Here is a 27,637-nt window from a genome sequence, read left to right as displayed (position 1 = left end):
ACAGCTTTTTGACATTTTGTAGCGCTAGTTGTCTATTTGTGTTGCTATAATGACCACTTTACAACATACAAATATATAAACTTTAAAAGTGAATAGAAAAGGCTCTTATGAGGCCTTCCGGCAAGCCTACCAATTCTGCCGATGAGGCGGCACCTGTTGCTGCACAGGCGTAGTCCATAACGCATAACTTTTTACAGGTGGATGGATAGGCTACTGTGAAGAATAGGATGAACACAGCTCTGTAGTACCTACCCCTACACACCAGGACTTCTTGTTCACTTCATATATTATGAGCGGAAGGATGCACCCTGCCCACCAGTACAGCTCAGATGCCAGTTTGTTCACCGACATAATTATCAGGTCTGGTTCCAAAATGGATTCTTGCTCACCTACTAGACTGTATACCAAGTGATCGTTTGTGGTCAAGGGTACACAAAGATATCCTAAACATCAGTACTACACCCACCTTGGCCTTTACTCACTGCTCCAGTCCATATGGCACAATCCATACATTTTATATTAGGTGGGCCTTTAAAGTGCCCTGCAGGAATGAGGGGAATTGACTTTGCAAGTGTACAGAGGACTAATTCAAGTAAAGGGAAATGTATGGGTGTCTGTTCTTCTTTCAGGCTTAAGTCATTGTGTACAACTTTACCCCAAGGGAAACAAAGAAATCTCAATTGCATACTCCTCGCATACTCTCTTTTCCTCCTTCTAAAAACCCATTGGAGGAGAAGGTCAGAGGGGTGGGACCTCTGACTTATTATCCAATGGGTATTGAGGAGGCAAGGAGAGAGGACGCTATGAGTATGAAATTGAGATTCTCCCATGGAATTACTATCCTGCTATGCTGAATCATGCACCTGGGTGGAGTTATTCCATCAAGAAGGGACAGGACAAAACAGCAGGTAAAAAAATTATTTTATATATAATTTTTTTATCCAAAACATAGTCAAACCTGAAAATACACATCTAAACGTGTTGATAACACCATGGGGACAACAGGATAAAAGAGTCACCCAGGAGTAGAAAGCACATGATGGACGCCACCACGGACTGATAAGGTGAACCAGTGACTATTTCATAGTAAGACCTCGACAAGAGCCCGGTTCTGCTTTATTTACAGTGAATACAAAAATAAGGCCTTACTTACAGAGGGACATCCATTTCCTGGGTGAGTAGTAAGGAGACTGCACTGAGCCACTAGTCTACTCAAGTCTGCGTCCTTCCCTATAGTGCACTACTTTAGGCACTGTATTTCCCGAATTCAGTGCCCTTGTTTTGACCAGGGCACACATATTAGGGCATTGGTCAAAAGTAGTGCACTATAGGGAATAGCGTGCCATTAGGGAAGACCTCAATTGCATACTCCTCGTGTCCTCTCTCCTGCCGTCATTATCAAAACCCATTAGAGGAGAAGGTCAGATGGGCGGGACCTCTGGCTTTCTTATCCAACGGGTTTTGAGAAGACGAGGAGCGAGGACACGAGTTCAATTAGATGGCGTATCTGCTGTTCCACATGCAGTAAAAAAAGCGAGGAGAGGAGAAGCAAAGTTAACATTCAGGAATAATACCTAGTCAGTCACGTGCCGTTTGCTTACCTAAATGACTGGAGAGGGGCATTGGTGGCTCCAGACCTGACCAACCAGTGGAGTAGTGCACACATTTTCAGTGATCAAACAGTAACTTGTAATTGATGAGTTATAAACTGATATGTATTATGCAGGCCTAATACTATGTTGGGAGAAGTTACATGCCATCGACATTGACCACTAGCAGAAAGCGAGCATATGAGTCATTTGAGTGTGTCGGAGGTCATCCGAGATGGTGAAAAGAGTCAATACTTTCACCTACGAGCACTTACAGAAATATGGAGTGCTGCAGGTGAGGGCCTAAGGACTTGGAAGACTGTGCACCTCTGCAGAGGCAGGGTCTGAAGACAAACGGCAGGCATAGAAACATTCCCCCACTGTACCTACTTTTCCAAGCCCCTCCCCCTGGACCATGCAGACCTACAGTGTTTGTGATTTCCCTTAGCCATGGAGACAGACACATTCAGTAAAATTGTCAAAATAAAATTTACAAAATGACCTTGTTTGAGATTCAGATAGCCTACACCTTTCAAAACAACTCTGGACCTCAAAGCCAGTTCCAATGCATTTTTTTCCATTGTTCCCATCTAAATCGGGGACTGATTTAGACCTGGGACACCAGGTGTGTGCAATTAATGATCAGGTAGAACAGAAAACCAGCAGGCTCCAGACCTCATGGGGTAAGAGTTGAATAGCCCTGGCCTACACTGTAGCCTAAAGTACACTGGTTTATAAAGGGGATTGAAGTCACAAGGAATACACGCCTAGTCTTCATATTTACAGTTGTTGACAAAACACCTTCACAAATATATACAGTGCCTAGTGAAAGTCTACACATCCCTTGCACAGTCTTCGCATTTTGCAGCCTTACAATTCCATCTGAAAAGGGAATACATTCGATTTTTTCCTTCCGATCTACAAAACCGTCGACATTTTCAAAGTGAAAGAAAATGGAAGAACATTTTCCAAATTCATTACAAAAAAAACAACAAAGTCGTCTTGATTGTGCATGTCTTCACACCCCAGAGTTCATACTTGGTGGGAAGCAAATATCTATAGAAATAGAAGTAGATTAACGACCTGGGAATATGAGGAAAAAGTGCAAAAGAGAGGATCTGAAAAAGCATTATTCTTCCTTCAGGCAACTACTGAACTTCCCCATGTATGTAACAGTAGGGGCGCTACCGCTGTTCTGAGAAACGCATCTAAATAATCTAAAGTAACTTCCTATCACAAGAACTCGCTCGACGGAAGTCAAATTCCTGGTTGGCAACCACCACGTTGCTCTAAACTACACCTTAGCTTTCAGATGAGGAAAGACGAAGGAGACGAGGAGAAGATGCCACTTTCGACTATTGAGATGCAGCCCGTGTCAGTGACAGTCCCTGTAGAGTGTCTATCACTGACAGAACAGAAGAACACACTGCAGTGGTACCAGCGGTATTAAAAGACGGCTAGTGCCATATGTACATTTCTGTAATGTACATATGAAATCAAGCAGACATACAAGTCTGTCAGAGACCAGTGGAAGAGAAAGAGAAGTCATGGTTGAAAGGTAGAAACATTGGAAGAAGTGTGAAAAGGGAGAACAGCCGGCAAAAAGGACCCTTAAAAATACATGTCACCAAGCGGGTAAAACACTTTAGCTTGAGTTCTTTTAGTAATGGGAGACTATTAATAAATATAAAAATAATAAAATATATGTACACATTTTCAACAATAACAACTATGATAATTATACTTTAAAAAAATTGACATACAAATATAATTTTGCTCAACGTCTGTAGCTCTACTCTGGTCAGTAAGAAAATTAAGAAATTATAAATTATTATACATAAAAAAATCCAACACCATCATTTTCCATTTAGGGTGTAGGTCCTCTCTGTGTTGCAACATTTGCGACGAAGAATAAAAACCATCCTCGATAACCTGAATTCTTCCTATTTTGAAAGACATTTCATGAAAAAGTGTCGGTATAAAGTCTTCCCTTGTGTGACAGAATGGTTGTTGTGTAGCCTCTGGAGTCCAGGAGGAGGAGAGTAAGTGCACTTTGAACTCTGGCATGCTGGAAAGAAGGGTGTGTGTGGTGAGGAGCGGAGGTCTGCTGGGGCTGTCAAGACAGGTCTGTCTGAGGAAGTTTTTGGACATGGGAATTCCTTCCTGGTCACCTGACCACACAGGAACGGGAAGCTACAACAACAAAATGTCTAAATGCATGTAGAGCGGTGATAAAGATGCCAACCTAAAGCAGGTTCCCTTTTCAGAGGGCAGTTTGTGATGATGAGTGTCTTGATTTGAGTGCTTCACCCTGTAACCATGGAGACTGTGGGGGCGGGATTGTGGGGAGGGACCACACATCCTAATATGGGATGGGCAGTGTGAGAGGAGGAGCCAAATCATTCTGACCCACCAATGACTCCAAGTCCCAGAATCCCTCATGGGTACAGGTGCAGAGCTGAGTGACATCACTGTTAACAGGGCAAGGCCCTGTGGTACTAACATTGGGTCAAAGGTCACAGATACTAGTCCAGCTGCCCAACATTCTGTCCATGTCTCCTGTTATTGTAAATGATGCAACTTGGACTGCAAGAGGAAAGAGAGAAACAGGGGGAGAGGAAGAGCAGGGGGAGGGCAAGAAATGGAGACTTAAGTTGACAGTCAAGCTCAACATATCCAAAGACGACATCAATCTGTATAATCCATGACAGTAAAAATAAATATGAGGCAGGCTATCTTTATTTGAGCCAAGGTAACTTCAGCTGTCATGTGAGGTGAATTACCATGTGAGTAACCAGGTGAGTTTGGTGTGTTTACCTGTCGAGGTGACTCGGGGCCTGAGGCCAAAAGTCCAGTGCTGTTCCTCCTGAAGATGCCGTCCAGCCCTGCTGCTGCTTTGGTCACCTTACTGGGCTTTCCTCCTCCTCCTCTGTACGCACTGGGGCTCCTCCTCTTTCTCCCCTCCACCCCTCCTCCATAGGCCAGGGGGCTAGGGGGAGGAAGGGGGCTGGGAGTAGGGGGTAAGGGGCTGGGGTGGTCCTTAGTGAGGGGGTAGGGTGTGGTAGTGGTTTGGTCAGGGTTGGAGTACCAGTCCTCAGCCCTGACCCCCACCTCACTGGCACTGTGTCCTAAGGTCTTTCTCCTACCACTAAGGGGGGGCACGCCAGAGCTGAGCATGGGGGTGGGAGTCAGTGTGTGGTAGCTGCTGTTGTTCCCCCTGAGAGTGTCAGAACTGGGTGGAAGGGTGGTCCTCCTCTTCTTGGCCGCGCCACCAGTCGCCCCTGGGGGCCTGATGGGTTTGGTGGTAGTGCCGTTACGGGCTTTCCCTAGGGCGGAGACAGGGGACACGGGCTGGGAGGGGTCCCTGATGCCAAACAACCCTGCTGCTGATGCATCCTGGGGGAAGGCCGTGGAGTAGGGCCCAAGGGAGAAGGCTCCATTGGTGGAGGAAGGGAAGGAGAGAGGGGGAGGAGGGGTGAGAGAGCTGGGGGAGGGAGTGCTGATAGGAGGGCTCCCGAGGGAGAGAGGGCTCTCAGCAGCCAGGGGCACCTTTCTGTAACACAGCAGAGGACAGAGACGTTACAAAAACCAGAGCCATAATGAAATACCCAGATTTACAGGGGTTCAGAGAGTGTTCTGTCTAGAATATGAGCTGGCTGCTGATGTCCTATGCCAGAGCCCCAGCAGAACCAGGTCATACTAACATCCGCCATTCCACACCTATTAATAGTGTCTATGAGTCTCTGTGTGTCTTCCCTAGACAGCTGAACTCACTTTCTCCATAGAGCATCTCAGTAGTCTAAAGCTGGATGTAAATACATTGGAGTTGGTCCCAGAGCCCCAGAACACGGGCCGACAAATCATTTATGCTGGTATGATTAATACACGCACACACTTTCCTCACCTCCACATCTGAGCGTTGACATGTTTCTCCACCATACAGTGTAACGCCAGCCTCATCCTGTCCCACCGCCGGTCAAACACATAGTGACCACGTCCCATCAGCCTGCTGCTGAACGCACAGCACTGAGACACGGAGGGAGGGGTTAGCACAGTCAGAAAAAAAAGAGATCAAATCAGCCTGTATGGATGGCTTCAAGCTAGGGGTGTTAACGGTTCACCAAACCCATGGTTTGGTACGTATTGCGGTTTTGGGGTCAGGGTTCGGTTCGGTTTCGGGACAGCGGGAAGATTAAAATGCCATTCACAATGTTCAGCATTCACAATGTTCCTGGGGTTGTCTGTTGTGACAGGATTGTTATGTTGGGCCTCAAGTTTCCACTCTGACGCGGCGTTTGTAACCATGTGGGAGGTGGGGATTTACCTGTTGTGAAGTCGTAAATACCAGTTGGCTATATTCATGTGATTTGAACTCATTGAGAAATGCAGATTGGCTAATAGCTAAACTAAAAGTACAGCTATTATACAGTTCAAATCCACATGAAATAGATTGCGTTTTGTAAATAATGTTTTGTTGTTGCGTTTAACTTCTGAAAACGCTGTTATAGAGGCCATTTCCTTAGTAGGTGACGTCAAAAGGTCAGTATGTGGGAGAAGGGGGATGATAGACGAGTTTCCTACAAGTAATTACCAGTTGGAGGGCCGTTCGAGTGGTAAATTCCCACTTCCATCTTGGTTACGAACGCACCATGTCTCCTTCAGTGCCAAGTGAAGTTTGTAATGTGGCTCGGGCACTTCCACAAGGTGCTGACTGAAACCTCCTATTTTCAACCACCGAAAATAGGCGCATATCCGCGGCTATAAACCAAAGACTGTAAAAAATATAAACATAGCCTACCTATCGCTCTTGTAATTTCTTCGGCCTGGTCAGAATCAGCTGCCAAGGGCTGCTCGCATGCGGTATACTGAGGTGATGTCAACATATTTGTCAACATTTGAGGTGTTGGCAGCTGCATAGGCTATTCTCGTTGAGCGTGGCGACATACTGTTAATGTTTAACCCACAACTCTATGTCCATCGCGAACGTAATCTACTAGGAAGCCAAAATGTTCCCAAACTGGAGATATAAAACGACGGAGGATCCTCCAATTCTGGTTTATCGACCCCACTATAGAACTAGTTCCCGGCTGCGCCTCACAAAAGAGCACGTTGAAATGCGCACGTTAATCAAAATTAAAATCTTAATTGGCGCATAGCTTCTTTTAATGGAATGGCCTGAAATTGTTTTTTTTTTTCATCTCAGATTTACTCAAGAGGCGTAGGCCTGCAATGCAGCATAGACATCACAGCCTATAGACCTAGTGTTTCTTATTTTGTAATGTTTGTATGTATTCATTTGTGTTCACAGTGCAGACCGAACTGAGGTATCCGTACCGAATGGTTCAGTACGAATACGTGCATCGTTACACTCCTACTTCAAGCAGTACGGTGACATGGCAATAGCGCCGCAGCCATTACTAAGGCATCGCTCTAAAGCATTACCATCAGGCAGGCCGGCTGAGGTTTCCTCCATATCGCTTACACAATCAAATCTCTACAAATAGTGTGTGGGGGGGGGGTGGAGCTGGGAGATACTGACATAAAGTCATTTAACGATACATTTGGTTCGATAACGATAAATACACTCTTTTTTACTTTCCATTAGGGGCAGGGATCTAGTTTTACAGTGCCAAGTAAGACATGAAAGAAGTCAGACATTTCATCTAACATGTTCAGGGAATGCATGGACATTTTGAAATAGGATCCAGAATGATCAGATTTATTTTTGGCTCTTAGATATTACATTTGCCAGCATCCATTTTTTGTACATATGATACATAATTTACCACCTGAGGAAGTGGGAACTCAAAACACATTATCTATATTGCTAAAACCTAAATATATGATATTGATGCTAGACAGCCATGTAAAGGATCTAACAGTAAATGTAATGTCCAACAAAAACTTTCCATTGGTAGGTATCAATAGACTACTTGATATATTGAATGCAAATGGCACGTTTCGTCAGCACATCATCTCAATTACATACTCTGTTTGGAAAGTGGTGTAATTTCCTCAATATTGAGAGTAGAGAAGAAAAAAAACAAAATATGCTGACATAAAGCAGAGAATTTTTTTTAACAACAGTAAAATACTATTTAAAAACGTTGTTTTCCCGCAATTCCATTTGGAAACGTTGCATGCTTGCTCTTACCAGAATGCATCTGTCCCTTGACATGGTGCACAAAGTGGGGAGAGAGAGTGAGACCGGGCAGCGAAACAGGGATAGGGAAGATACTGTACTTCCAATGCAGAAAGCGGGTTAATGCACATTACAGTTAACAAAATAACGCTTTTCGAACAAAAACATTGTCTAGCATATTCCCCCGAAAATTACAGGACGTAACCAAAACGTAAGAGGGCAATGTCCGTGTCGGTAGTTTTCGGTTTATCTTCCCAGCTCTAGGGTAGGGGCTTAGGGTTGATTTCAGTCTGGGTGTTAGACTGAGAGATAAGGAAACACTTTCTAAAGGATTTACAAGTAGTTTAGCAACCATTTATTTGTTTACAGATATTTTAGAAGCAGCTGAAATTTTGTGATTACTTACAAACCCTTTGTAGAAATTATACAGTTGAAGTCAGAAGTTTACATACACCTTAGCCAAATACATTTAAACTCAGTTTTTCACAATTCCTGACATTTAATCCTAGTTAAGATTCCCTGTCTTAGGTCAGTTAGGATCACCACTTTATTTTAAGAATGTGAAATGTCAGAGTAATAGTAGAGAGAGTGATTTATTTCAGCTTTTATTTATTTCATCACATTCCCAGTGGGTCAGAAGTTTACATACACTCAATTAGTATTTGGTAGCATTGCCTTTAAATTGTTTGACTTGGGTCAAATGTTGTTTCGAGAAGCCTTCCACCACCTTCCTACAATAAGTTGGGTGAATTTTGGCCCATTCCTCTGGACAGAGCTGGTGTAACTGAGACAGGTTTGTAGGCCTCCTTGCTCGCAGACGCTTTTTCAGTTCTGCCCACAAATGTTCTATAGGCTTGAGGTCAGGGCTTTGTGATGGCCACTCCAATGCCTTGACTATTGCCGTCCTTAAGCCATTTTGCCACAACTTTGGAAGTATGCTTGGGGTCATTGTCCATTTGGAAAGACCCATTTGCAACCAAGCTTTAACATCCGGACTGATGTCTTGAGATGTTGCTTCAATATATCCCCATCATTTTCCTGCCTCGTGATAAAATCTATTTTGTGAAGTGCACCAGGCCCTCCTGCAGCAAAGCACCCCCACAACATGATGCTGCCACCCCCATGCTACACGGTTGGGATGATGTTCTTCAGCTTGTAAGCCTCTGCCTTTTTCCCCCAAACATAACGATGGCCATTATAGCCAAACAGTTCTATTTTTCTTTCATCAGACATGAGGACATTTCTCCAAAAAGTATGATCTTTGTCCGAATGTGCAGTTGCAAACCGTAGTCTGGCTTTTTTAATGGCGGTTTTGGAGCAGTGGCTTCTTCCTTCCTGAGCGGCCTTTCAGGTTATGTCGATATAGGACTCGTTTTACTGTGGATATAGATACTTTGTACCTGTTTCCTCCAGCATCTTCACAAGGTCCTTTGCTGTTGTTCTGGGATTGATTTGCACCTTTCGCACCAAAGTACGTTCATCTCTAGGAGACAGAACGCGTCTCCTTCCTGAGTGGTATGACGGCTGCGTGGTCCCATGGTGTTTATACTTGCGTACTATTGTTTGTACAAATGAACGTGGTACCTTCAGGCGTTTGGAATTGCTCCCAAGAATGAAGCAGACTTGTGGAGGTCTACAATTTATTTTCTGAGGTCTTGGCTGATTTCTTTTGATTTTCCCATGATGTCAAGCAAAGATGCACTGAGTTTGAAGGTAGGCCTTGAAATACATCCACAGGTACACCTCCAATTGACTCAAATTATGTCAATTAGTCTATCAGAAGCTTCTAAAGCCATAACATCATTTTCTGGAATTTTCCAAGCTGTTTAAAGGCACAGTCAACTTAGTGTACGTCAACATCTGGCCCACTGGAATTGTGATACAGTGAATTATAAGTGAAATAATCTGTCTGTAAACAATTGTTGGAAAAATGACTTGTTTCATGCATAAATTAAATGTCCTAAAACCGACTTGCCATAACTATAGTTTGTTAACAAGAAATTTGTTGAGTGGTTGAAAAACGAGTTTTAATGACTCCAACCTAAGTGTATGTAAACTTCCAACTTCAACTGTACATATTTTTGCACATAGCTACCTTAATGTTAAATGTTGGGTAGACAGGTACAGAGACAGGTACAAGACACTTAACCCAAATTGCTCCTGTAAGTCACCCTGGACAACAGCGTCTGCTAAATGACTACGGGTACAAGTACATACCCCCAGTGGTCGAGGGTGGTGACGGGAGTAGTGGCAGGACGGTCGGTCTCCGTCTATGTCAGGGTCATCTGGTGTTCCTGGGTCGCCCTCATCACTGGACAGACGACCGTCCCTGTCCCCTCCTGCCCTCTGCCAGACAGGGACTGGGGGGTCCTGGGTTGAGCCTGGGGGGACGGGGGTGGAGGATAGGACAGCAGCAACCCCACTACCAGGTACCCTGCACACAGAGAGGGAGCGAGAGAATGAAAAAGAGAGAAAGAGACAGGCAGAAAGAAAGAGAAGAGAAAGTGAAAGGAAGAAGATGTTTAGAACTAGACACTAACATGACTTACAAAACTAACAAGTGTCAAAATCGCTTTGTTTCACATTGATTCTGATTCTGCAATCAACAGTAGTTTAAAGCACCCCCTAGTGGTGTGAGTTTGAACTGACAGTGATTTTCACAATCAAATAAGTTAATTGGTTGCGTACACAGATTTGCAGGTGTTATAGAAGATGCAGGTGTTATAGAAGGTGCAGGAAAATGATTATGGTACTAGCTCCAACAGCGCAGTAGAATGTCTTACAAATATGTAACTTTGGCCTAATATTTCTGAGCAGCAAACACAGGATCTTTATTGAAAAAATGTAACAAGTATGACTCCATTGAATGAATAGAAGCTATACATTGACTTTGGCCTCAGTGCTGCCCCCTACATGTGTCTGTGTGCATTAGCCAGCCGCAGTTTGAGAGTGGAGACGGTTCTGCCATTGTGGCAGTGGGGGGGCAGGGTGGAGGGGGTAGTGTAATTGGCACGGGTGCTCTGACTGCCCCCCTGTGACTCCCTCCTCGGCCCTCCCTCCTTCTCCTTCGCTCTGCCCTTGTGTTCCGCCAGGAGGATATCAAACTCTTTCTGCCTGCCTGGGACGGCCCGTCGGTGGATCAGGGAGTGAGTCTGGAACACACACACACACACACACACACAAAATATAATAACAAAGATAAGTGGACACAAAAGGGCAACAAAAACACATTTAAATAAGACTTAAATTAGTTTTCCCTGGTATCGAGGAAAATAAAGCACAACTCAAAATGAAGCAATGCGCACGTATGGTCAGAATAGGCTGTGTAGCCAATCAGATGTGAGGTCAGAGGTCAGTGTGTCTCACCTTGCAGGTGAGTGATCGCGTGCAGGACCGCTTGCTCTCTGGGTCTTGGACTCCACAGTGCTTGTTAGGGTCAAACACCCTCCCTGTAAACACCATCAAAAGCCATCAAAAATCAAACCAGGTCATCACAGCTGATTTCAGAATTTTGTCTTCCGGAGAACCATGAAGTCATCTTTTGCCAAGAGATCTTGAATGACAGGAGAGAAATGTCTTACAAAGTTGTGTTATAGGACCTACAGTAAACTGTTCTTTGACTGAAACTTCCCAAATTCCACTGAGAAGTTTCCCCTACGTTACACAGTTAAATTGTCCCTGTAATCTTCCATATGTAATCTCTATAATCTAGGTAGTTATGGGAGTGGTTGGGAGTGTGCGTGTGTTTGGGAGATGAGGCGTGTGTGTGTGCATGTGTGTGTGTGTGTCTCTCAGCGTATGTGTTTAGGAGATGAGAGTAGAAGAGGCCAGTTGGAGTCCCAAGCGGTGGGAAGGTTTTTAAGGAGCAGAAGCCTTGGCAGCAGCTCATGAATTACACTTGTAAATCAAAGAGTTGGAGCGACGCACAGCACAGAGACAACAACATATGGAGAAAGAGAGAGAGAAAGAGAGAGACTGGGAAAAGAGACAGGCGAGAGGAGTAAAGGAAGAGAGGGGAAAGGCAAGAGAGAGAGGGAAAAGACAGAGCGGCGGAAGAACAAAGAGACAGGAAAGATGGAAAGAGAGGTATGAGGGAAGTCTCCTCGTCCACAGTAGAATTAGCAAGGCCCCAGCGCATAGGATTAGTGTTGAGCAACAGCCTCCACTCTCTCTTCTTTCAAAACAGCCCCCACCCATGCCAAGCTCCTAACCCATCATATGAATCTGCTCATGCCCCTTCACTCTCATGACTGGGCAGCTTTCAAAGGTTAGGGGAGATAAGGAATATGGAGGGGTTTTGCACTTAGAAACATAGGCTATATATTTATACCACGACCTTTACAGTGCTGAGATAGATATGCACATTCCTGGTGGAAGAATTTAAGTTGTTACACATTCCCTACCAGATAAAAAGGTACATTAATACATTGTATGTTCTCTCCATCCGTCTTTGTGTCTGTTCACCTAGGAGGAGGATGAAGTTGGCTTATCTCTGGTCAGTTTTGCACGATCCCTGATTATAATTATTTAGATATAACATGCTATTTAGCAGACGCTTTTATCCAAAAGCAACTAACATCATGCATTAATACATTTTCTTATGGGTGGCCCCAGAGGGAATCGAACCCATGATCAATGGCGTTGTAAGCACCATCCCACCAACTGAGCCACACATGATAATGATTAAAAGGTAGGATTGGGGTTAGGGTACACTGATCCTAGATCTGTGGTTAGACTGTGTTCTCACCTGACAGTCTCCTATGAGGCCTGGGGGTCTTGGTTCCATTCTGCTGTTTCCTGTCCAGGGGGGAGGGGGTTGCGGGGGTCCGAGGGGAGGGAGAGGGGGAGGGTCTGCGGTGATTCAGGGGGGAGGGTGAGGGGGTAGAGGAGGCTCGTTTGTCCAGGGGAGAGCGGGCCGGGCTGGGCCGGCGGTCCACCAGGGAGGGGGGTGTGGTGGAGCAAGGGGTGGTTGGGCCGCGGCCGTTCACCAGTTTTTCCTGAGACCCCCTGAGGGGATCTGGGGGGATCAGGGAGGGTTTGAGGGAGGAGGGAGAGGAGCAGGAGGGGGTGGAAGAAAAGCAGTTGACTCTGACGTGTGTTCCCCTCTCTGCCCGGCCCAAACATGGCATCTTCTCCAGACTCACTACTGGCAACGACACACTGGAGAGAGAGAGAGGAAGAGGGATGGAGCGACAGATAAAGCAAGAGAGTGAGAGGAATGATGAGGGGGGGTGCTAATTGATTGAGTGGAAAGTTGTGGGATTGTTTTTATTCCAAAAAATAAACACGACTGGGATTCGATGCAGTAAATGTCTGCATGTTCACAAGATTTGGCCTGTGTGTGCACCCACCATGTCTTGCTGCGGACACCCTTGGGAGGGTAGACAGCGAGCGGGGCCTTGTTGAAGCGGGAGTGGGGGTAGTCTCTGGGGACCCTGAAGGGCAGAGGGGGAGTAGGACCCGGGGTGGGAGACACTGCCACATTGGACTTCACAGAGACCACTGGACCCCTGGAGGGACACGGGGAGCCGTGCCGACGCTCTGAAACACACACACACACACACACACACACACACACACACACACACACACACACACACACACACACACACACACACACACACACACACAGACAGAGAGAGAGGGTCAGGAGAAATACAGACTGAATACAGACTGAGTGTGAACACACCTGGTAAACACCCAGCATCATGAAAATGTCCTAACACTGTAGATCACTGACTGGTCAGTTATTCACACATCTGTGATGTTTGTAAGTGATCCATGGCTCCAGACTGCGACCATTTGACTTGGCTGTGCGCGTTGAATTTTATTAGTGGTCGCGTCGGTGCGAGCTGCACATTTTACATTGTCACTCACTCCAAACCTTCCCCTTTTTTGGCAGCTAAAAGCACGATTTGGTCAAACAGTGAAGTACATTATACTCATGATTCCTATAAAGTAAGTGTCCGATTGTATAACATCTCAAAATCTACTTGCAGGAAAAACACAGCTCTGGAAGCAACTACTGTTGTCCCTGTTGAAGAGAGGAGGGTCTCAGCTTTTTATAGGTATAATTTTGTTGTGTTACAGCCTGAATTTAGCACGCATTACATTTAGATTTGTTTGTCACTGGCCACCAACAATAACCCATAACGTCAAAGTGAAAATGTTTTTCAAAATGTTTACAAATTAATAAAAAATGAAAAGCTGAAATGTCTTGAGTCAATAAGTATTTAACCCCTTTGTTATGGCAAGCCTAAATAAGTTCACGAGTAAAAATAAGAAGTTGCATGGACTCACTCTGTGTGCAATAATAGTGTTTAACATGATTTTTGAAAGACTACCTCATCTCTGTACCCCGAACATACAATTATCTGCAAGGTCCCTCAGTCGAGCAGTGAATTTCAAACACAGATTCAACCACAAAGACCAGGGAGATTTTCCAATGCTTTGCAAAAAAAGGCACCTATTGGTAGATGGGTAAACATTTTAAAAGCAGACATTAAATATGCCTTTGAGCATGGTGACGTTATTAATTACACTTTGGATGGTGTATCAATACACCCAGTCACTACAAAGATACAGGTGTCTTTCCTAACTCAGTTGCCGGAGAGGAAGGAAACCACTCAGGGATTTCACCACGAAGCCAATGGTGACTTTAAAACAGTTACAGTTGAATGGCTGTGTTTGGAGAAAACTGAGGATGGATCAACAACATTGTAGTTACTCCACAATACTAACCTAACTGACAGAGTGAAAATAAAGAATCCTGTACAGAATACAATTATTCCAAAATATGCATCCTGTTTGCAACAAGGCACTAAAGTAATACTGCAAAAAATATGGCAAAGCAATTGACTTTTTCCTGAATACAAAGTTATGTTCAGGGCAAATCCAATATAACATATTACTCACCATTTTTTTTAAAGCATAGTGGTGGCTGCATAATGTTATGGTTATGCTTGTAATCATTAAGGACTGGGGAGTTTTTCAGGATAAAAAGAGAAACGGAACGGAGCTAAGCACAGGCAAAATCCTAGAGGAAAACCTGATTCAGTCTGCTTTCCACCCGACACTGGAAGATGAATACATCTTTCAGCAGGACAATAACCTAAAACATGAGGCCAAATCTACACTGGAGTTGCTTACCAAGAAGACAGTGAATGTTCCCGAGTGGCCGAGTTAGTTTTTACTTAAATATGCTTGAAATCTATGGCAAGACCTGAAAATGGTTATCTAGAAATTATCAACAATTTGACAGCGCTTGAAGAATTTTTTTAAGACAAATTGGCAAATGTTGCACAATCCATGTGTGGAACGCTCTTATACTTATCCAGAAAGACTCACATCTGTAATCGCTTATAACATGTATTGACTCAGGGGGTTGAATACTTATCTAATCGAGATATATATATTTTTTTAAATATGAAAAATAAAATGCTATATAATTTTTCTTCCACTTTGACAGGGTATTGTTTTGTAGATCGTTGACAAAAAAAAAAGACAATAAATTTTAAATCCACACAACAAAACGTGGAAAAAGTCAAGGGGTGTGAATACTTTCTGAAGGCACTATATCCCTCTAATTATTACCTTAGGTCTACCATATTTGTAGGTTATTAAAAAAAACAACTTAAAAAACTTTGAGATAATCTAACGGAGTTCTAGGCTAATTGTTTGAACATGAGATAGCGCGGTGGGAGAAATCATCCGCTATTGGAGAAAGAGAAAAAATAAACATTGTTTGACTGGACATTTAGCGCTGCTTTGGTGAAACTAGGCCATGTCTACATTGTTCTCTTGCATTCTGTAAATATAAGATATTAATTGAAATAGCAAATGGGAATATAGCAATATAGACAATTTCCTCGGAATGTAACCCATGCACTGCCCTGCTGTGCACCGCCTGACTCCGCTCTTCTCTTTAATACGCGAGGCCAGTCAAGTTGAAATAGGTTAGGTATCGTCTGTCACATCATGATGTCGTCACCATCGACTATGGCTGTCAATCATCCTCTATAGACGATACTATCGTAATATCGCCCAACCCCAGTTACAAGTACGGACACGGAGGTATTTAAGAAGTGGTGACACTACTGAAGGAATTGGCCGACAAATCTATAGATAGCCTATAATTGCCTACCAAACAGGACGGCCTACATCTTATTTCTTAAATAGGAAGAAATACGCTCCAACACAAAGCCCTCGTTGTTAGTTAATTAGTGAAATTAAAATGCACCATGTGCTTTCCACCTCCCAATTGATTGCGCAGCGGCTGCCGCTTCCCATTTTAGCACCCAAAGCTGACTTGGAAGTTACTCGACACTGGCTTATTGCGAGGTCAATTACTCTAATTGATAAAAAGCCTCATCATGGGCAATGAAACATGTTGTTTCACGGCCTTTGGAGAGGCAAATATTAAGTGTGAGAATATGAGCCCGGTCCAAAACAAAAAAATGTTACACACTCTTTGCACACTCTTGGCATTCTCTCAACCAGCTTCACCTGGAATGCTTTTCCAACAGTATTGAAGGAGTTCCCACATATGCTGAGCACTTGTTGGCTGCTTTTCCTTCACTCTGCGGTCCAACTTATCCCAAACCATCTCAATTGGGTTGAGGTCAGGTGATTGTGGAGGCAAGGTCATCTGACGCAGCACTCCATCACTCTCCTTCTTGGTCAAAAAGCCCTTACACAGACTGGAGGTGTGTTGGGTTATTGTCCTGTTGAAAAACAAATTATTGTCCCAATAAGCGCAAACCAGATGGGATGGCGTATCACTGCAGAAGGCTGTGGTAGCCGTGCTGGTTAAGTGTGCATTGAATTCTAAATAAATCACGGACAGTGTCACCAGCAAAGCACCCTCACACCATCACACCTCCTCCTCCATGCTTCACGGTGGGAACCACACTTGCAGAGATCATCCGTTCACCTACTCTGCGTCTCACAAAGACACAGCGGTTGGAATCAAAGACCAAAGGACAGATCTCCACCGGTCTATTGTCCATTGCTCGTGTTTCTTGGCCCAAGCAAGTCTCTTCTTCTGATTGGTGTCCTTTAATAGTGGTTTCTTTGCAGCAATTCAACCATGAAGGCCTGATTCACGCAGCCTCCTCTGAACAGTTGATGTTGAGATGTGTATGTTACTTGAACTCTGTGAAGCATTTATTTGGGCTGCAATTTCTGAGGCTGGTAACTCTAATCAACTTTTCCTCTGCAGCAGAGGTAACTCTTGGTCTTCCTTTCCTGTGGTGGTCCTCATAAGAGCCAGTTTCATCATAGCGCTTGATGGTTTTTGCGACTGCACTTGAAGAAACATTCAAAGTTCTTGAAATGTTCTATATTGACTGACCTTCATGTCTTAACGTAATGATGGACTGTTGTTTCGCTTTGCTTATTTAAACGGTTCTTGGCATAATATATCACTACACAAATGATTGGCTCAAACGCATTACGAAGGAAAGAAATTCCACAATTAAACTTTTAACAAGGCACACCTGTTAATTTATATACATTCCAGGTGACTACCTCATGAAGCTGGTTGAGAGAATGCCAAGAGTGTACAAAGCTGCCATCAAGGCAAAGGGTGGCTACTTTGAAGAATCTCAAACATAAAATATATTTTGATTTGTTGAACACTTTTTTGGTTACTACATGATTCCATATGTGTTATTTCATAGTTTTGATGTCTTCACTATTATTCTACAATGTAGAAAATAGTAAAAACTAAGAAAAACCCTGGAATGAGTAGGTGTGTCCAAACTTTTGATTGGTCCTGTATATTGCGTGACAACGTTTTTTTATGGGTGTGACCAAATCATGAGCTGGTGCCACCAACTGAAAAAGTTAGTCTGAAACTCAGTGATCCATATTGCAGTAGAGTGCATTGGAGAGAGACAGAGAGAGGGGAGGAGAGGATAGAGAAGGAAGGAAGGAAGGAGGACTAAAGGAGAGGAAACTTACGGTTCTGGCTATGCATGTCTTTCTGGGGGGGGGGCGGGGAGGGGAGGTGGGGAGGTCCTTTACTCTCTCTGCCTCACTGGGACTCTACTCCCCAGACACCTAGTCGGGACAGAGGGACATGTCAAAAACACACACAGCCACACGGGCGCTCCCACACACACCCCCACACGCTCTCGCACACACCCACACGCACTCTCGTACGCACACGCCTCATTAAATGCTTACAGTGAGGGAAAAAAGTATTTGATCCCCTGCTGACTTTGTACGTTTGCCCACTGACAAAGAAATGATCAGTCTATAATTTTAACGATAGGTTTATTTGAACAGCGAGAGACAGAATAACAACAAAACGCATGTCAAAAATGTTAGAAATTGATTTGCATTTTAATGAGGGAAATAAGTATTTGACCCTCTCTCAATCAGAAAGATTTCTGGCTCCCAAGTGTCTTTTATACAGGTAACAAGCTGAGATTAGGAACACACTCTTAAAGGGAGTGCTCCTAATCTCAACGTGTTACCTGTATAAAAGACACCCTGTCCACAGAAGCAATCAATCAGATTCCAAACTCTCCGCCATGGCCAAGACCAAAGAGCTCTCCAAGGATTCAGGGACAGGATTGTAGACCTACACAAGGCTGGAATGGGCTACAAGACCATCGCCAAGCAGCTTGGTGAGAAGGTGACAACAGTTGGTGCGATTTTTCGCAAATGGAAGAAACACAAAAGAACTGTCAATCTCCCTCGGCCTGGGGCTCCATGCAAGATCTCACCTCGTGGAGTTGCAATGATCATGAGAACGGTGAGGAATCAGCCCAGAACTACACGGGAGGATCTTGTCAATGATCTCAAGGCAGCTGGGACCATAGTCACCAAGAAAACAATTGGTAACACACTACGCCGTGAAGGACTGAAATCCTGCAGCGCCCGCAAGGTCCCCCTGCTCAAGAAAGCACATATACATGCCCGTCTGAAGTTTGCCAATGAACATCTGAATGATTCACAGGACAACTGGGTGAAAGTGTTGTGGTCAGATGAGACCAAAATGGAGCTCTTTGGCGTCAACTCATCTCGCTGTGTTTGGAGGAGGAGGAATGCTGCCTATGACCCCAAGAACATCATCCCCACCGTCAAACATGGAGGTGGAAACATGCTTTGGGGGTGTTTTTCTGCTAAGGGGACAGGACAACTTCACTGCATCAAAGGGACGATGGACGGGGCCATGTCCCGTCAAATCTTGGGTGAGAACCTCCTTCCCTCAGCCAGGGCATTGAAAATGGGTCGTGGATGGGTATTCCAGCATGACAATGACCCAAAACACACGGCCAAGGCAACAAAGGAGTGGCTCAAGAAGAAGCACATTAAGGTCCTGGAGTGGCCTAGCCAGTCTCCAGACCTTAATCCCATAGAAAATCTGTGGAGGGAGCTGAAGGTTCAAGTTACCAAACGTCAGCCTCGAAACCTTAATGACTTGGAGAAGATCTGCAAAGAGGAGTGGGACAAAATCCCTCCTGAGATGTGTACAAACCTGGTGGCCAACTACAAGAAACGTCTGACCTCTGTGATTGCCAACAAGGGTTTTGCCACCAAGTACTAAGTCATGTTTTGCAGAGGGGTCAAATACTTATTTCCCTCGTTAAAATACAAATCATTTTATAACCTTTTTGACATGCGTTTTTCTGTTTTTTTTGTTGTTATTCTGTCTCTCACTGTTCATATAAACTTACCATTAAAATTATAGACTGATAATTTCTTTGTCAGTGGGCAAACGTACAAAATCAGCAGGGGATCAAATACTTTTTTCCCTCACTGTATTGTAGACCTACTACGCACGCAGACTTTGCACCAAAATTAGTGAGGAAAGCATGTGAACTGTGCAGCGGGGATGAAATAATGCATTATATCACTGTCAGCAAATAAAACTATTCATGAGTATTCATTTTGTTCTGTCCTGGCAATTTCCTAAATAGACTTGGCCCCGGCACCACAGCCATCCTGCCAACTGTCCTCAGCCAACTACTGTCTGACAGGCTGTATCACCCACTCCACAGAATCTGTCTCGTTGGTCACAGTTGAGTGACTGACAGTGTGAAGAGCCAATACGATGACAGTGTGTGGGAATAACAGGGAGACTGCCTTACCCTGCCCAATGAGTGCTGAAATACCAACAGCTCGTTAGAACAATAGGGATGAATGAGCACACAGATTAAGCAGGTGTCAAGGCGTGTGTGTGTGTATGCCAGGCGGCAGTCGTGCGTGTGTTCCAGGTGTGTGTGAGTGTGTAACTGCGTCCGTCAGGCAGGTGTGTGTGCAGGTGAGTAAATAGGCAAGGTAAAGCAGAGGGGCCACTGTATTGGGAGCCAGGACCAAAGTCCACCTCATTCAGGTATGCAGCAGTAGCTACACAGCAGCCAATTCAGATTCACACACAGATTGGTTACTCACAACTGTAGTTTAGCGTGCATCTGCCCTTCCAAGGTACAAGTTATCCCTTAACACAGATTTAGGATCAAAATACCCTATCCTAAGCTTAAACATTATTATGGGGGTTTAAAACTATCTGAACCTGTATCGGTGGTTAGGGGCAACGTCTACCTAGTCCCTCAAGCCCGTTGCCATGGCATTGCTGAGCGAGTGAAGCAGTGGCTAGCGTGAGAGCCCTGTGAGCCTAGCAGCCACAGGAAGTAGGAACCTGAGAGTCAGCATCGCACTGAGAGCTCAGCTGGGTTAGTTTACATCCTCATTGCCACCGCTAGAGGAAGACACCCACCACAGAGAGACAGAGACAGAGAGACAGAGACAGAGACAGAGAGAGAGAGAGAGAGAGAGAGAGAGAGAGAAGAGAGAAGAGAGAAGAGCCAAACCCTTCTGCAACAGCCAATACATTTCATAACATGACACACACAACGCAGCACATCACTAAACTACTCTATACAAATCAACACTACACTAAACCTCACACTCACACTATCACCGCAGCTGCTTCAACACAACAACTGCCCACACTGGCACCAAAGCAAGCACAAAAACAACTAACTGCCTCGCCAACACACTACACTGCAGGGAGTGCCAGCCCACACATCAAAGTCAGGAAACGAAACTAAGCTGAGAGAAGAGAGCCTGCAAGGAGCTCAATTAATCCAGGACCATAAGGGCAGTCACCAGACAACACACACACCCTATGAATAACAGTCTAGCGCACACACATACATTCTCTGAATGACACACACCCAACCTCTGAATAACATACAAAAGCTTTTCCGTTAAACTGCTTAAATCAGCCTCCTCCGCCAGCTACAGATGGGCAGAGAGAGAAACAGAGCGGGTATCAACTGTCTGTCTGACTCCTGCAGACTGGCTGGCAGAAAGAGTATTTCTCCACACACACACTAGAGCTGGAGGAGCATAGCTGAAAGGCATTGACCACTGAGCAGAGCTGACCTACTCAGAGCCTGTCAGTGAGCAGCTGTTGTGAGAGGAAGATTTCCCGTTTCCCTTAACCACAGATCTAAGGTCAGATTTACATGCGTTATAACCAGATTTACATGTCTGAGAAGACTGCAGCTGGAGGCAGCAACCTGCAGGGGGCAGGAGAGAGCACTCAAGGGGGGGGGGGGGGGCGTGTGTGCATATGCATGTGTGTTTTGCCTGTCTCTTGGCACAGACAGACTCCTCGCTCTAGGACATGTGCAGCTAGCCAGCAGCAGATGTAAGCGCGCTCCGCTCACTGGGGATCAACGAGAACGTAAGCAAACGGACAGACATGAGCTGGTTTTCAATTATTTGGTATCTTTTTTTTTTTTATCTTTAACTCGGCATTGTTGGAAAAGGACCTGTAAGTAACCATTTCACTGTTAGTCTACACCTGTTGTCTACAAAGCACGTGACATAAAATGTGACTGATTTGGTCCAGCACTGACCAATGTTGGGGGGCTCTTACTGTAATGGGTTAGAGTTAGGGGTCTTACCATAGTGGGTCTGGGTAATGTGTCAAGGTCAGGGTGGTTTGTACTGTAAGGGTAGTGTCAGAGTTAGGGTGGTACATAAGGCTAGTGTGTCAGGGTTAGGGTTCTCACTGTAGTGTGTTTGGGTAGTGTGTAGGGGTTAGGGTTCTTACCGTAGTGAGTGAGGATGCCCTGGGGTTTGACCACTTGGTTGCAGACATGGCAGACGACGAGACAGAAATCCTCCTGGTTGGGAAACTGGCCAAACACGTGCATCTCTACAGAAGACAGAGACAGGAACAGGGGTGAGCTAAGGGACAGGGGCTGAACTAGGAGTAGAATCAGAAAGCTGCCTAGACATTTTTTTATTTAACCTTTATTTAACTAGGCAAGTCATTTAAAAACAAATTATTATTTACAATGCGGCCTACACCGGCCAAATCCGGACGACACTGGGCCAATTGTGCGCCGCCCTATGGGACTCCCAATCACATTGATCTAAGCGCAGCTTTGTTGTTTTCTCCTATGGTTAATGGGGGGGGGGGGGTTGAGCTGATCCAATCAAAAAGGATCTCCCCACTTTTGTCATGAATCTTGTTCTGGAAAATGATGTGGACATATTGAAGCAACATCTCAAGACATCAGTCAGGAAGTTAAAGCTTGGTCGCAAAATGGGTCTTCCAAATGGACAATGACCCCAAGCATACTTCCAAACTTGTGGCAAAATGGCTTAAGGACAACAAAGTCAAGGTATTGGAGTGGCCATCACAAAGCCCTGACCTCAAATCCTATAGAAAATTTGTGGGCAGAATTGAAAAAGCGTGCGCGAGCAAGGAGCCCACAAACCTGACTCAGTTACACCAGCTCTGTCAGGAGGAATGGGACAAAATTCACCCAACTTATTGTGGGAAGCTTGTGGAAGGCTACCCAAAACGTTTGACCCAAGTTAAACAATTTAAAGGCAATGCTACCAAATACTAATTGAGTGTATTTAAACTTCTGACCCACTGGGAATATGATGAAAGAAATAAAAGCTGAAATAAATCATTCTCTATTATTCTGACATTTCACATTCTTAAAATAAAGTGGTGATCCTAACTGACCTAAAACAGGGAATTTTTACTAGGATTAAATGTCAGGAATTGTGAAAAACGGAGTTTAAAGGTATTTGGCTAAGGTGTATGTAAACTTCCGACTTCAACTGTATGTAAGTATACTCCAAACTGCTCGAACGGCACAGAACATAAAGATTAAACGTATTTAGAATTTTCTTCCAGCAATTTTTTGTACGATTTAAAAAAAAAAAAATTCTCTTTTTTTACCTTTAACCAAGCAAGTCAGTTAAGAACAAATTCTTCTTTACAATGACGGCCTACACCGGACAAGCCCGGACGACGCCGAGCCAATTGTGTGCTGCCCTGTGGGCCTCCCAATCACGGCTGGTTGTGATAAAGCCGGGAATCGAACCAGGTTGTCTGTAGTGACGCCTCTAGCACTGAGATGCAGTGCCTTAGATCGGGGAGCAATACAGTGCTTTCAAACGAAAAGCAGATTTACCTAGATCGGTGGAGACCCTAGGAACCCCAGGACATAACCAATCCTGTGAACGGGTTAGGCAACTCAGGTGTCTATACTTCAACAGCAAAGTTAGATAAGATAGAAGTTTATTAGGGCCTTGTAAACAAAAAGGGAGTAATGTACAGATCTACGGGTCTTTAGTGAAGTCCTGCCAACCTTTTGATACAGGGATGCAGTGATGAATATCAAAACTGTCACCTGTAACAAATCGAAGGGCACTATGGTAGATGGCTTCCGAAGGTTTAATAGTAGCTGCTGCACAGGGCACAGACAGATATTTCAACGAGTCGGCTTAGGGATTCGAACAAGCAACCTTTCGATTACTGGTCCAACGCTTACTGGTCGATTACTGGTCCAACTGCTAGGCTACCTGCCGCCCTATTTATTAACAATGAAAATGCTTTGTATGAAGTACATTTAATTACCCATGTGACATTAATAAATACAAGGATGACATTTGAACTTTTTAATTGAATAAAAACAACCAACTTTTAAATGTAGTGTGTATGACGTTCACTCCATTAAAAAAAAAAGACATCTGTAGCCATCGATGATGGTAGCCTACACACGTTTCACGCTTGTTGATTTTGCCGGCCAATCAAAGCTGCTCTACAGTCAGAGGTTCCATGTGTGGCAAGTGAAGTGCGACATCTCTAATCAATGCAAAATGGAATTAAAAGTTAGCTAAATAAGAAGGAGTGGGCTACAACAAACAACCAAGAGGTAGGCTGTTGTTTCATCTGAATCATGGTGTTGCCATTTGTTTACAAGGATGGGGAGTGCAGTAATTGTAGCCTCAATTAGCTAGTTATCTAGCTGGCTAACTTTCTATCTTATGTATATCGATTTGATGCAGTAAAAACAGGCACTGTCATTGGATGATAAATAAGCAGCAGCTTACGTTACAAGTTTGTCTAACTAGCGCGGGCCAGCGTGGCTACTTTCTAGTCTCTCAGTCTCACAAATACACACCGGCCCCTCCTCCGAGCAGAACCATCTGCGTCTCTCCCTCACGCAAGGGCTCAGACTAAAAAGATACGTAAAAAAAAAACATGTATTTCGACTATCCAGATATCCGAGATAAAAATCCTGATATTATTCTAATAGTGAAATTATTTCAAATGCCCATCCCTAAACCAGAAACAACGAGTATAGTACTTATAAAAGCACAATTTTTTTTTTTTTTCATCTGTCTCTGCCAAGACAAATGAGAACAGTGTGTAGCTTACTGCCTCGCTCGCCTGCCAGAACAACAGAAACTGCCAAAACAGTGCTGCTAAAACAATCTGTCTTTCGTGAATGAGCGCTACCCAGGCACAGAGAAACATACTATCTATCAGACACCCGCTGAGAAAGGTTTTAAAGTGGGGATAACATTTTCTGTATTTGTGCATTGTCAAGTCTCACTTATCCTCGTAAACAACATTGTAAGATAAAGAATTGAATTGTGGACTACATCAGCTGTTGACCTATGTAGTGGAGAGAAGGCATAATACTGAGTTTACCATATAACGATGGGTATAATCGCTGTCTGGCACTAATCTCAGAGATGATTAGGCTATAGGTCTGTAATGACGTCACTCAGTCATCTTCAGTGCCAGTTAGCTATTACTGTCTGCTTGACACATGGTATGACCTCATCAGCTGATGGTGTGTGTGTGTGTGTCTCACAACCTGCCTGACTCTTGGCCGGGGATCAACAACACTGGGAGACTCCATTCTGGCTGAGTGAGGGAGAGGATCTCCTTACCTTAACCATTAGGGGGTCCAGGGGAAACACAACTGGCCTTAGATCAGTATCTAAAGGGCAAGTCAATCTTACTCTGTCTCAGTGTGTTGGTCTGGGATCAGCAGTCAGAACATATTGGTGATTCCAGTCTGGCTGGGACTGAGAGTGCCTGCTTTGGCACTCACAGTCTGGCTGAACTGAAGACTGGGGAGTTAGTACTGAAGTGCTTGAATGTTGCTCCTGTCTGTCACTCTGGGTGGCCCTCCAACCTATAGTCATCAAATCCCCTCATTTTTACAGTGTAGGTAGAGCCAAGAGCCTCTAGGTAAGCAGGAAGGGAACATACTCATGTACGCGTGACATTTCTTACTTGACCAATATCATGGCACTAAATATCAATCCATTTGTAATTAACAAACACGTACATTCATTATCATACCTAAAACATATTTTATCTTCATAATAAACAGTGTTAGGAAAAATGTATGCTGTGGTCGTCCCTTAGCTTTGAATTTGACAGGCTGTGCCGTGTTGTGTGGCTGTGGTGTTAAAATATGCAAGAATGTTGGCAAGAATGCTGGAGTGACAACTGGAGCCTCATCAGTCCACAAGAACAACAACAAAAACAAGACTCGGGTGACAGTCACTACTGCACGATTTGATCAACCTTACCTTCTTTGCTGAGTTTAGTTCCTTCCCAGTTGTGGTACAGCTCTTTCAAGCGGTTTTCGACGAGTGAGTCTGTATTAAAATAATATAAGAAAATAGAGTTCATATTTGAGTTCATGTACGATCGGTTAGTTGGTGGTTGAAAAAAATAAAAAGAATAAAACATAAATCTCACGCACGCCACGCCGAAACGTGTCATTACGTCTAGCTAGATAGTGAGCTCGCAGCTGTAACGTTAACTGACGAGCTGCCTTGATAAATCAAGGGAACTGTCACCAACAAGCAACGAAAGTTGTCCTAGCCAGACAGACATCAGTAAACTAACCCATGCGCATTACGAACATATTGAGAATGCATCAGACAAATGAATACCCAGCATTTGTAAACATGCGTTTTATAGATTTGTTATGAATTTGGTAACTAGCTTAATATTTTTCAGTTTTGACAGATGCATGGAGGACAACTCAATCTCGGTTCAACAACACTGTTCGCACGTGCCATTTTTATAGAAATGGATGACAACATTGGACGTGCACTTACTGTCAATATAGTGTAATTTTGCTGCGCTGATAAAAGTTGACCAAGGTTTGCACAGGAACGTATCCGGAGTTGGTAGTTGGCGATTCAATGTCGCCATTGCACTTCCTTCTTGTTGCTTGATTTTTCCCCTCTCCTTCGCAGTAAACTAAACGAGACTAGCTAGGCACCTGACGTCACCTTCGTCACGTTCCGTCTTCGCTCGGCCACTGACGGCAAGGAGTTGAAAGGTTGCAAAGGGGTGTGTGCGCCTCTGAAGTTCATAAGTTCACACGTTTGTTTTTCTGATACATAAATTACACGTGTGTTGTTTTTTCTCAAATTGCATTTCACCCATTGTTTATTTGCTGAAATGTATTCCAATGTCTTACATATTAAGTATGTTTTAGTTAATGTTTCAGTAACAGTATAATATTTTAGGCTGGCCATAGCAAATGTAATGTACAGCACACTTGACCAATATATGAGTAATATTACAGTATAATATAGTACAACAACGTGCAGTCGTTATGAAGCAGCAATATCCTAGTAGGTCAATAATAATTGTACTACAGACAAAAATGTTGGACACTTTTGCACTACACAAACAAAAGACCCTTTGCTACCCACACACATTATAATATAAAATGTAACTTTTGCTGATCACAAATTTGGCATAGGAATTATATAAATTGTTGCAAGTGCTCTTCAGCTCCATGGCACGACAACAAAAAATGACCAGGCATTGACCTCTTGTGGTTGGAATTGGAAATAGCGTCTCCATTCAATGATGGACAGACAGTAGCCTACGACATTGGCTCATTTGTACGGTGATGTCGATGTTTGTGAAAATATCCATACAGTCAGTACCCATCCAACATTCAGCAAGTGATTGTTGGAGAAATGTGTGGCTGAGCGGTCAAACCTGTGTTATATTTACAGACTGTAATAACATTAGTAAATGATCAGTGATAGTCGGCACAGGAATCAAAGCCAATAGGGCTCCATGCCTTCTGCACGTGTCAGTGTGGCGTACCACAGACCACATGACTGAGCATGTCACAGTGGTTCTCTATCTGCAGGACATCACTGGGAGGAAAACTTGAGCCATGTTCCAATAGGCTACTATAATATTGCATCATTTCATCCTCCCCTTCCAGGAAGTAATTGTTGCTCTCAAAGACAGTCTGGTAGGTCTAAACAATGATCACATAGATTAAAATGATCCAGTCATGTCAGATGAGTACTTTAAGGATGGGAGGAATGATGCATTAAGGATGTCAGTGATCAGCTCAGACACACTGGAGCAGCTTTACCAGATAGTGTCCTGTTTGTTCTCCAGACAAACAGTAAACAGTGAGGTCACAAGACAAATCGTGAAACAAAAGCTGCATTATGTCTTCAGGAGTCTTTGGGTCAGAAATCTCCTGCAACCTCCCCAGTATGGCTTGTAAATGAAGTAAATATTACCAGAGAGAGAACGAGATAAATCTACTTTTATACGAAAAAA

The 27,637-nt window shown here is 44.0% G+C and overlaps 1 protein-coding gene across 2 annotated transcripts; it reads right to left on the bottom strand.

The window, feature by feature from the left end:
- Positions 1-904: 904 nt before the first annotated feature.
- On the bottom strand, positions 905-26,337 carry LOC106609205 (ataxin-7-like protein 1). Of its 2 annotated transcripts, XM_045721974.1 has the most exons (12): positions 26,152-26,283; positions 25,615-25,683; positions 21,809-21,913; positions 17,695-17,793; positions 13,083-13,272; positions 12,479-12,891; positions 11,098-11,180; positions 10,645-10,883; positions 9,949-10,165; positions 5,494-5,615; positions 4,407-5,142; positions 905-4,175 (listed from the first exon to the last, which is right to left on the bottom strand). In XM_045721974.1, exons 4-12 carry the CDS (start codon positions 17,708-17,710, stop codon positions 4,152-4,154), a joined length of 2,040 nt encoding a protein of 679 aa, XP_045577930.1. In that variant the 5' UTR covers positions 17,711-17,793; positions 21,809-21,913; positions 25,615-25,683; positions 26,152-26,283; the 3' UTR covers positions 905-4,151. The 2 variants fall into 2 exon arrangements, with proteins under 2 accessions (XP_045577930.1, XP_014063201.2); XM_014207726.2 differs by lacking the exon at positions 17,695-17,793 and having other exon boundaries at positions 26,152-26,337.
- Positions 26,338-27,637: the final 1,300 nt, after the last annotated feature.

The sequence above is a fragment of the Salmo salar genome, chromosome ssa07, assembly GCF_905237065.1.
Source record: "Salmo salar chromosome ssa07, Ssal_v3.1, whole genome shotgun sequence".
Lineage (NCBI taxonomy): Eukaryota > Metazoa > Chordata > Actinopteri > Salmoniformes > Salmonidae > Salmo > Salmo salar.
This window is presented reverse-complemented; position numbering and strand designations above follow the sequence as displayed.